Source organism: Orcinus orca, chromosome 3, assembly GCF_937001465.1.
Source record: "Orcinus orca chromosome 3, mOrcOrc1.1, whole genome shotgun sequence".
NCBI classification, from domain to species: Eukaryota; Metazoa; Chordata; class Mammalia; order Artiodactyla; family Delphinidae; genus Orcinus; species Orcinus orca.
This window is the reverse complement of record NC_064561.1, coordinates 175,040,649-175,053,077: the sequence shown is the minus strand read 5'-3', so window position 1 is coordinate 175,053,077 and position 12,429 is coordinate 175,040,649. Positions and strand designations below refer to the sequence as shown.

The following is a 12,429-nucleotide window of genomic DNA, read 5'->3' as shown; positions in this document are numbered from 1 at the left end:
AAATTGGAAAAGAAGAATTAAACTCTCACTGTTTGCAGGTGACATGATACTATATAGAGAGAATCCTAAAGATACCACCAGAAAACTATTAGAGCTGATCAATGAGTTTGGTAAAGTTGCAGGATACAAAATTAATACACAGAAATCTCTTGCATTCCTATACACTAACAATGAAAGATCAGAAAGAGAAATAAAGGAAACAATCCCATTCACCATTGCAACAAAAAGAATAAAATACCTAGGAATAAACCTAACTAAGGAGGTAAAAGACCTGTATGCAGAAAATTGTAAGACACTGATGAAAGAAATCAAAGATGACACACACAGATGGAGAGATAAACCATGTTCCTGGATTGGAAGAATCAGTATTGTGAAAATGACTATACTACCAAAAGCAATCTAAAGATTCAGTGCAATCCCTATCAAATTACTAATGGCATTTTTTACAGAACTAGAACAAAAAATCTTAAAATTTGTATGGAGACACAAAATACCCCGAATAAGCCAAAGCAAACTTGAGGGAAAAAAACAGAGCTGGAGGAATCAGACTCCCTGACTTCAAACCATACTACAAAGCTACAGTAATCAAGACAATATGGTACTGGCACAAAAATGGAAATATAGATCAACGGAACAGGACACAAAGCCCAGAGATAAACCCACGCACCTACGGTCAACTAATCTATGACAAAGGAGGCAAGGATATACAGTGAAGAAAAGACAGTTTGTTCAATAATTGGTGCCGGGAAAACTGGGCAGCTATATGTAAAAGAATGAAATTAGAATACTTCATAACACCGTACACAAAAGTAAACTCAAAATGGATTAAAGACCTAAATGTAAGACTGGACAGTATAAAACTCTTAGACGAAAACATAGGAAGAACATTCTTTGCCATAAATCACAGCAAGATCTTTTTTGACCCACCTCCTAGAGTAATGGAAATAAAAACAAAAATAAACAAATGGGACCTAATGAAATGTAAGAGCTTTTGCACAGCAAAGGAAAACTATAAATTAGATTAAAAGAAAACCCTCAGAATGGGAGAAACTATTTGCCAATGAACCAACGTGCAAAGGATTAATCTTCAAAATATATAAACAGCTCATGCAGCTCAATATAAAAATAACAAACAACCCAATCCAAAAATGGTCAGAAGACCTAAATAGACATTTCTCAAAAGAAGACATACAGATGGCCAAGAAGCACATGAAAAGCTGCTCAACATCACTAATTATTAGAGAAATGCAAATCAAAACTACAATGAGGTATCACCTCACACCAGTCAGAATGGGCATCATCAGAAAATCTACAAAAAACAAATGCTGGAGAGGGTGTGGAGAAAGGGAACCCTCTTGCACTGTTGGTGGGAATGTAAATTGATACAGCCACTATGGAGAACAGTATGGAGGTTCCTTAAAAAACTAAAAATAGAACTATCATATGACCCAGCAATCCCACTACTGGGCATATATCCAGAGAAAACCATAATTCAAAAAGACACATTCACCCCAATGTTCACTGCAGCACTATTTACAATAGCCAGGTCATGGAAACAACCTAAATGCCCATCGACAGATGAATGGATAAAGAAGATGTGGTACATATATACAATGGAATATTACTCAGCCATAAAAAGGAACAAAATTGGGTCATTTGTAGAGACATGGATGGATCTAGAGACTATCATACAGAGTGAAGTAAGTCAGAAAGAGAAAAACAAATATTGTATATTAACGCATATATGTGGAACTAGAAAAATGGTACAGATGAACTGGTTTGCAAGACAGAAACAGAGACACAGATGTAGAGAACTAACGTATGGACACCAAGGGGGAGGGAGAGTGGTGCGGGGGGGGCAGTGATGAATTGGGAGACTGGGATTGACATGTATTAAACAGATAACTAATAGGAACTTGCTGTAAAATAAATAAATAAATAAATAAATAAATAAAATTTTTTAAAGTGTACATATATCTCACCATGATTAGCAGAGTGTTTACTGTGGGCCAACTATGTCCTACGATTTTAGAATCAGTGATAAAAAGGGACTGATTAGCAATGTGGGGTGGGGGTCGGGAGAAGCATGGTCCTCTATGACTTGTACATTGTATATATGATGTATGTAGACATATATGTACCTGTATATATGATTACTAAATTACTAAAGTAAGTGAGGTTCACTAATGTACTAGTTTCTCGCTATGTATTTTAAGTCCATACTCTCTTAGTTTGCCCACACAAAAACCTGAAGACACAGGAATTTTTATTTCCCCTCCATCAACTATGACGCTTAGTGGTAACTTATCTACTCACTAAAAAATGGAAAAGTTGAGCTATGAACGCCGTCATGTTGAGATACAACTATTAAGCTATTCCCTCCATGTGTTCCACTGGCATCTTTACTACTGGGGCACACAGAAGCAGAGAGCAGTTGAAAGTTTCCTTAAAGAAGAATTCCTTCTAAGAAATGGGGATATACTGAACTACAAGCTTTAGAATTATGCTTTAAAAATAAGAATTCAGGGCTTCCCTGGTGGTGCAGTGGTTGAGAATCTGCCTGCTAATGCAGGGGACACGGGTTCGAGCCCTGGTCTGGGAAGATCCCACATACCACGGAGCAACTGGGCCCGTGAGCCACAACTACTGAGCCTGCGCGTCTGGAGCGTGTGCTCCGCAACAAGAGAGGCTGCGATAGTGGTAGGCCCGCGCAACGCGATGAAGAGTGGCCCCCGCTTGCCACAACTAGAGAAAGCCCTCGCACAGAAACGAAGACCCACAACAGCAAAAATAAATTAATTAATTAATAAACTCCTACCCCAACATCAAAAATAAATGAAATAAGAATTCATAAAATGAGGGATAAACGGATAAAACATGGCAACGGGTAATGTAATTACTATCAACAAGAACACAAATCAAGGACAAGGCAAATAGACCAATTAAGCAGTATGCAGAAGATACAGAAAGATAATTCCCCAAAGAATTAGGAGTACGTCATAAACATACAATATTTAACCTCAGCCATATTCAATGAGAAGGAAACTAAACCACAGGAAAACACGATATTTCCCCTATTTAATTGAAAATTGTTGTTTTGTTTTTTTTTTTAAATTATAATACCCAGTGTTATCAAAATTATGGGGAAATTGGCACACTCTTGCCTTGCCTGAAGAAATATAATTTATGGAATCTTTCTGGAGGACAATGTGACAACATATATCAATAGTCCTGAAAACATCCAGTTCTAGGGAAGTAACCTAGAGAAAATAACCAGATGAAAACTATTTAGCTTTAATTATAACATCATATATACCACCCCAAAATGAAAATGCCATCAATCTCCAAACACAGCAAGTTATTTAAGTAACTGATGTTATATAAAGGTATGGATGAATATTAATTATATGACAAATGCCATTTATATGCTAAAAGGGTAACAAAACAGAATATGAGAAGTCTTCTAAATTTAAATATGTGTATGGGATATGGGATAGCATTTCTACTAAAAATATACTCACTTCGGGGGCTTGAGACCATACATGAACTTTAGCTTCTTTGAATCAATTCTCTATTTTCCAAATTGTTAATAAGCGTGCATTACTTTTAAAAACGGAAAACAATAATAAAGCATTAGTTGAAAAAGAGAAAAATATTTCACTAACATGCTGCGGAGTTCTCAAGAAGACAACAACTTGCTAAAACTACACAATACATCTCTCAAATTTAAAAGCAGAAAAAAACCTAGGTGTGGCACTGATTAGAATGTGTGTAATATGCACTCCACGAACAATGAACTCTGTTTATTTTCAGTCAGACATTCAGCTGATTAATGAAATTCATCCCAAAGCAAATATATAATATTCTTTTCAAAAATTTAAAGGCATGATTTTTTTTCCTGTGTGGTGATGTATTATATATCAAGTTATGATATACTTGGTGGAGAGATAATATATAAAGAACAAAACACTTGAAACTGCCATAAATACTATGTTCTTGTGTTTGTGTGTCTACGTGAGTGGGTGTGTAGGATGGGTATCCTATTCAATACAGGTTTTTGTCTGGATTTTCTTCTTCACCTTCAGTACCATGAATACGGCCCATATACTCAACTATTCTTTGAAAAGATAACTCATAGCTACATAATACTCTTTTGGATAGAGGTGCCATTGCATGTCTATACATCTACTATGCATTCAACATTATATTCTTTTCCAACCCAACTCAGGCCAAACAGTTTGATCCACACACTACAAGCCCCGGTCTTTCTGCACTACCTTCCATGCCCTGGGTAAATGTGACATGATTCCTCCTGTCTCTCAGACTATCTACACGATGCCCACGTCACCTGTCTGTCTTTCTGGAGAACTCCTTCCCTCCTCATCCAGTGAGCCTAAAAATACCATGCTCAGCACCAACGAGGAATGTGTTAGAAACAAGAGGCTGAATTTGGGTTCTTTTATATTCGGAAGACTTGCTTTGCTGCCAAAGAAGTTGCTCTTCCTGGAAATTAAATTATTCTGTGTTACTGAAGGTAATGACCGCTATGATACTCTAATGTTTGAAAGTCCAAATAAAATATTTGAGAGAGAAGAAGAAAATTTATTTTAAGAAATGAGCATTTCGTTTTTTGGGTTTTTTTAGGTTGAGTAGTCATGCTTGAAGTCAAATCAGACATCATGTCTATGGAAATCCTGTTTTTTTCCTTCTTTCTTAATGGTGTCCATTATTGCTCCTATTCAAAGTTAAAACATGAAACAACAGACAAACTCTAATTATCTACACTGAGGTAGAAAGTGCTGTGAATAATAGCTAGCATGGGTCACCATTTATATACAGTTTGGGAAGTCAGATTTTGACACTGTCCTTTTTATGTCCAATTCGTACCACTTACAAGGCCATCCAATTACTGACAGTCAAAGTCTAGCATGGGGAGTAAGGGAAGAAATGAGTTATTTTTAAGTTGGCAATACATAAATCAGCTGAATTTCATGGACCATACTCTATAAATCAGCCAGGGCATTGCACACTCCCCTGGTAATTCCTGTTATCGTGTCAAAATACCATAAAATATTTAAAGAGTTCAACCATCAAGCAAAATACCATTAAAGCTACTATATCCAGAATTCTACAACCAGAATTCTTTATAAACCATATCAATAAAAGGAACACTTTTTCCCTACTGGTGATATTTCCTTCCAGGCGAAAGGAACTTAATTAATATAACACTTCTGGCCTCTCCCCAGCCCTTGGTTTTCTCTGCCTCTCAAGAATAAAGGAAGCAGCTTGGCTAGCTTCTTCCTTCTTCCTCTGGAGATCTCCCTGCCTGCAGAGAGCAAGGCTTGGGCCCTAGAGCTCAGAGCCAGCTCTGTCCCCGTGGGAAGGGGGGAGGGAGGAAGGCCAGGGTCCTGGATGTCATTTGGCATCACATCAAGCTATACTAATCAAAATGGATATTTCCCCCATGGTGGCCACCCCTTTCTCCTTTTTTTCTTCCCACATCCCAACTTTTTTCAGAATCAGGGAGGGTTGATATTTACTGGGTTCCTTAGAGATACCACCAGTCCACATTTCGGCACATTTTATAATTTGAGGTAAGTGCATACCTTTCTGTGGTTTATGTTGTTGCATATTTAAGGAAGAAAAGATTACAATAAGCATTGTAAGATTATGCAGATGCTTCTAAACCAAATCATAAATTATTCAAAACATGTGTACAAAATGCATTTTTCTTAATACATATATATTAAACCAAATGTCTAATGAAAGTTGTAATAATGACATCTATTAAGCAAAAAATGTTATTCATGAAAAATCTCCAGTCCTCAGCTATTCAGGATAAATGTAATAACTAATTTCAATGATAGAATTAACTGTTCCCTGTCATCTAATGTTATAAACTAAACATCCCATCTAGTAACACACTCCGTATCATTCAAAACTTACAGAAACTCTGACACATAGTTATTTAACCAAACATAATTGGCTCACCCAGATACTTTGATCCAAAAAGCAGAACGGTCTTTTATGGTAACATGGATTTCACTCTGGTAACTTATAACTGGCAGTTCCCACAGTAATACATAAATTTGAATATAAATACCCACATTTATTGTCAAAATGTTTTTCTGACTGAAGATAAATTAGCCTCCTGTTATACGGGTCACATTCTGTAACAAAGTCTAAGATGCATACAAGCATTATTACCATAAAAATTATGCTGAAGATCTCAGTTCTACCTCACAGGAGCTGGGCACAATCAAACCCAGAGGGGTTCAGCATTTCACTGAAGCAACTAAGAGTGAAAGGACAAGTGGAAATGACCATTTATTTTCAAAAAGGTACCAATGGACTCACACTTTTTTTTTTCCCCAAAAAAACTTGATTGTAATTATGGGTGGGGTGTGTCTTCTCCTTATGCAATAAATTTAGCTGTTTAAGTTTCTTTTTTTCTTTGTCACAATGATTTTATGACGGGATTCATGCTCTGTGGTTCTAAACAGAGCGGATGTTTAACATTTGACCTCGTGAAGAGGGATGTTTATTAAACCGTCTATAATATTCTTTGTACACTGTTCATCTTTGTAGAAAATTTGACTGTAATCAGGTGAATAGTATAACGTTAATAGAAAATATCAAAATTTTGCAATTTCTGACTGTTAGATTAGAGTCTTTTTAAATAATGGTGCCAGGAGATATAATTTGCTTCTCTTTTAGCTTAACTATTATATATTTTCATATGTAAAGGACTGGCATGTTGAAGAGCAGAAAACATATTTTATATGTAAATCTACATAACACACTAATAATATCAATAGTAGTAGGGAGAGAATATATCTATTTAAAAGCCTTTGTTAGAGAGGGTCATGGCTTTTACAACGTATTTAATAATACATACGTGAGGCATAAGTACTCATCCTAATATGTAGATATCCACCTCTTGTACTTGTACAAATATTTATAATTACAAGCTACTTATGCACTTACTTTCCCCTAAAACACTTTGAGATCCTGTGTTATTGTACTCATTTTTTAAAATAAGACATACAAATCTATTATACATTATTATTGACTATATTCCCCATGCTGTACATTTCATCGCCATGACTCGTTCATTTTGTGTGTTTATTTATTTATTGAATGTATACATTTATTTATTGTACCCATTTTACATCTGAAAAAACCAAGCTAAAAACTGAGGGTCACATAAATGGCCAAGGACACACAGCTTAGTATAGACAGAGCTGGGATCCATCCAAAGCTGGTGCTCTCTCACCTCTCCACTTACTCGAAGCAGAATCCAAAATAGCATTACACTATGATATATATATTCTAATATTATACATAAATATGTTAAATAGTAAAAATATGACATATATATGTTATAGGGCAAAGCCCAACTTTTTCTCTAGAAATATATTTCTGACCTGAAATAACAATTAATGGAATAATAAGTTTCAATACATGTAATTCATTTCACAGATAACTTTTCAAGAATCTCACCAAGGGACACAGGTGAATATTTGCCTAAGATGGAAAGCTTCTAGGAAGCATTGTTTCACTTAGTCATTATTTGCAGTATGTCAAAAACTAATTGATACAGAGTGTAACTTCCATAGCCTAATATAGCTAAGACATTTCCTACAAAGCAATTAACCATGATACAGAACTTCAAATTACACTCAGCTGCTACGTGATCAAAAGATAAACAAGTGGAGGTGTCATAACTACACATTTCTGTAATGAGTCTTAACATTTTTCATGGACTAAAAGCACAGTATGGTAAAATATTTCTGTGAGATTCCTGGGCTGGAGGTACTGTTTGTGAATATAACTGGATTCATTAAAGCCAACCAGGCAGTTTATTAATCAGTAGGCTAGACTGGCACAGAATGTGATAGAAATTATTTATCTATGACATGTTTAATATTTTACATTAATATAAAAACCTGTTGCTTTGGCATATTATCAGATAAAATAAAGCCAGCAACAAGTATCATGAACTATTCTCGCTCAAATTAACTTTTCATCCCTATCCATGTGACACTTATCACAAAGCCATCAAAGTACCATAGTCCTGAGAACACCTTTGGAATATGAGTCATGAAAACCATCATGGAAGCCAACTGAAGAATTTGGCTTGAAGGTGTATTTCAACCCAGCAAAGACCCGCTGTACTACGCCTTCAATGGAAGTACTGGATTTAAAAACACCTGTTGGTCTTCTCTTGATTATTGTTCACCCTCTGAATTATGTGTGTTCACGTTTAGGTACTCTCAACTATGTGGCATCTTTTAAAGATAACAATCTTTATAAAAAATAAAAACTTTTAGGAATAGTAATCCTAGCATAACCAATTCCCCACTAAATAAATTAAAGTTCACACAGAGTAATAACCATTAATGGGCATTCATATCTTCTGGGGATAATCATCAGAAAAAGAAAGAAAGTAAGAAAAAAAAGAACACTTTTGGCAGTTCAAAATGGCAACAGTTCCTATTTTAGTTCAACTGACTTGTTACAACCAGAAATACTGGTCCATACAAACTATCCCTCACTTTATGGACAAATTACAATAAATTATTTTAAATGTAACTTTAGTATTTTCTTACATAAAGATAACCTGATGAAATTACTCTGGAGAACTCTTCAACAATTCTACATAAATGCATACCATATAAAACAGAACTTTGAAAAAGCACAATAGAAACTGTCAAGTTCCAAAACACTGTCAGGAAAAGTACTGCGTATTCACTTACATGTCAAAAGTAATGTTATATTTGATAATATTATAACTTCATTTTAATTTTAAAGGTCACTATGAATGTGATATTATGTTTAGAAGTTATTTAACAAAATTATAGATCACATTTTCAACTAATATCATCTGAATTCCATTTTTCTCTCTGATGAACTATTTCAGTGGAAGAAAGAAGTGGCTTGTATTCTAATTGTGAAAGATGTGAATTTGCTGGAATTACTGTAATTTGACAGTGCATGAGTATTATTGTGAACACCGAAAACATTAGTGACATCTCTAATGATTAGGTTCTACAACGACACAAACATACACCAAATTAAATAACTCCTTTCCACAAGACTGTGACAATTTTACTAGGGCAACGACCTCCTGTACTCACTACAATTGCCGTTCAATCAACTACTATCATTTTCAACCCACAGTATAACATAAAACTCACACATCCGATACATGTAGTTTTTCCCACGCCCATCAGCTGCTGTCCGTGTGCACACATAGGCACAGAGTAATCTCTACCAGTCCTCTAAGAATCATGTTTAAAACTGAAACACTAGATTCAAAAGGAAAATTGAAAAGAGAAATGAATGTGTATGTCACCTATTGCTTCTTTCTGCAAGAAATCTGATGTTAAAACAATGCAACAAGCACAAGAGTGTGTTCAGAGTGCTCTTGGAAAGTTCTCTGAATATGAATAAGGTGAAACTAAAGCAACATTGGTAAAACTAATCACAATCTTCGATTAACTCAAGCCATATAGACCTTGCTAGTCCTTCTGCAACGCTGAGCCTTGTTAGCTGTATAATTACAGGCTTCCCAAATTTCAACATCTAACTCCAGATGCAATCATCTTCATTCAAGCCCTGAGATCGTGTAACCCACCAATCAGTGAGGATGCCATCGAACGTTTTCCCCAAAACATTAAAAATGGATTCTGCATGTGGCAAAGAGATTTCACAGAGCTTTAAAGCATTGAGTCCACAGTTGAGGATGCCCACCCCTATCTGTCATACTTCTCATAGAGCAAGCGCCCCAAATGAGGCACAGGTTCAGCCCTGTAATTCGGTATGAGTCATATCAAACACTCTTCCATGAGATTTTTTTAAGTGGTACAGCTCTAAAGCCTTTTAATCCTGCAGGTGAACTACTAACAGCAAAGAGGTGAACTAAACTACCATCAGTAGCCACGGTAATTTAAAGCTGCAGATGGAAAGATGCACAATGAGATAACTCTTAAGTAGTTTCAGCACCTCCCTATTTTCATAGAAGTCGTTGCAGAAAATTCCAAGCATCTTAAATATCGGTCACCTAGTTCCTAAAAGTGAAAATATATACATATCAGACCTGACACTATGGTTGTAACATATCCCTTTTCGAAACTAACGTATTTGCTTGGTAGCATTAGGCATGCATGCTCAAAAACACCTTTCAGAGCCAAAGCAAATCAGATCAGTTCAAGAGAAGCACGCAAGGGGAAAATAAACATCTTGGAACCACAACCTGCCCATCTTTTTTTCCACACCCTTCACTACCCCAACATTCGCAGGAAAACACAACTTTAGGCATTTTTATAAGTAACTGTTCGTGGTGGGAACCACACACACAGACACACACACACATCCCAAAACCTCTCAGACTGTTTTCCTACCACACAGACCAGGGAGGCTGCACCACCTCTCTAGCGACTTAATTCGGGACGCAGTGGTTGGAACCAGCTGAGCAGCAATCGACAGAAACACAGTACACGCCAGAACGAGAGGAAGGTCGGCGAAAAAGAAAAGCAGCTTTGCTTTCGGCCATTAATTACCGATCACCCAAATATCGCCTAGCCACCTCCCACCCACATGCACGGCGCTCCGAACCTGGGTTTCAGACGGCGCTTGCCGGAGCCTCGCTCTCTATTGTCAGGACGCAGAAGCCCCCGAAACCTGTGAATCGAGCTGCAAATGCTTCCTCTGAAACAGCTAAATATAGACCAAAGGGGCTCTGGGCCTGGCAAGCAGCGGGAGACTGAAGAAACAGCCATGGACACATACGACCAAGTATTTCCATTTTGTTCTAGCCAAACATCGTAATGACATTGAACATAAGGGCGAAAGACTGGAGGGAAGTCCTCCCCACCCCCACCCGTCTTCTCCCGTATATTAGGGACGTCATGGATGCAACGGGTATATTCGGGAGGGTGGCAGGGAGCAGTATTGTTGGTGTTGCCCTATATACGCCTCCTCCGGGGGAGATGGGTGGCGGGGAGCGGGAACACGCAGAGGAGCCACTTGGTCACCGCTCCGAGAAAGGCACTAACCCCGCGCCACGTTCCAGGCAGAGCCGTCTTCCGAGAGGGGACCCGGCGCGATCGCGGTCCTCCCCCGGCTGACAGGACCGCGCAGCAGCCGCCGCCGTCACCGCCGGCCGGGAGCAGCTGAGGACCAACCCCCACTGGCGGCGAGGAGGAGGAGAACGACGACGACGACGCTGAGAAGGATGCGCCTGGCCCCAGCAGCCCGGCGGAAGGCAACTCACCGAACGGCGCGGCGCCCGACTGCCTCCTCGCGAACATGCACCCGCCACCAGCGACAGCTTCTCAGTCCCGGGAAAGGCGTGCGCGCCGCCGCCCGGCTTCAGGGCAAGGTCCTGACCTTGCCCAACTGCAGCATCTTCCGCTTTTGTTGTCTGAGCGCGGCCGCGGAACAAGGGATGCCGGCCGGGAGCAGGGGCGAGCGCCGCGGGGGAGAGGCGGCTCCCGACGCCAGTGCGCGGCGCCCGGCCCGGCGGCCCCTCCGAGCGCAGCGAGCGCAGCGCCCCCTGCCCGGCTCTGCGGGCTCCGCGGGCTCGGGGCTCCTGCGGACTCCCGCCGGCTCCTCCGAGCTCCTCCCGGCTCCTTGGGGCTCCTCCGGGCTCCGGGCGCCGCCGCCGCCGCCGCCGCTGCCGCCGCCGCCGGCCGGCCGGGCTGGGAGAGCCGCCACCGCCTCGCCCGCAGCTCCGCTCGGCCGGCTGCCGCCGCGGGCGCGAGCCTGGGGCCGCCGCGGCGCCCGGCGCCGAGCGCTCCCGTGCTGCGCCCCGCGCGCGGCCCGCGCCACCTGTGCCGCCGCCGCCGCCGCGGGCGAAGCTCCTCCCGCGGCGCGCGGCAGCCTCAGCCTCCACCTATACCTCGGCGGCCGGCTCGGGCGCCCGGCTAGTGAAGCAGCGTCCGCCCCGCCGCCCGAACCTGCCCTGGGTGCCGAGCATGCCCAGTGCCACCGCGAGAGCGCCGCGCTTCGCCGTGCGCATTCCACTTCTCCTGGTTTTCGCTGCAGCAGCGGCAGCAGCAGGAGAGAGGGGAGGAGGCCGCGGGTTGGGAGAGGGCTGAGCATCCTTGCGAACGCAGACTCCGGCCCTCAGATGGGTGGATGCTCGCGAACCAGGCGAAAGCTGGGAAGGACCCGAGGAAGGCCTGGAACCCGGGGTTAGAACGGTGCTCATAGGGCCAGTGCCTTCATTTACGTGCAAGATGCTGACAGTTTATGGTGGTCTGGCAGAAGTCAGCGTGCAAACAAAGGGCAGGGATGGAGGGGGTTCTAAGACAGCATGTGTGTGCGCTGGGGCAGGCTGGAGGCTGAATGTGACTGCTGCTGGGTGGAGATGGAGGCTCTCAAATCCTGTGGTTCTAGAGCGAAGAAGGCAAGACATCCATC

At 40.9% G+C, this 12,429-nt stretch overlaps 1 protein-coding gene across 3 annotated transcripts in view; it reads right to left on the bottom strand.

Annotated features, from left to right (window-relative positions):
- The window catches only part of CTNND2 (catenin delta 2), a 947,506-nt gene extending 936,046 nt beyond the window's left edge, over nt 1-11,460 (bottom strand). Inside the window, exon 1 of one of the 3 annotated variants that reach the window (XM_004274484.4) lies at nt 11,279-11,460. In XM_004274484.4, the coding sequence (XP_004274532.1) occupies nt 11,279-11,315 (37 nt within the window). In that variant the 5' untranslated portion in view covers nt 11,316-11,460. Of the gene's footprint in view, nt 1-10,620; nt 10,834-11,278 lie in introns of those variants that run through there. The other 2 variants (XM_033436579.2, XM_033436580.2) reach the window with 2 other exon arrangements.
- Nucleotides 11,461-12,429: the final 969 nt, after the last annotated feature.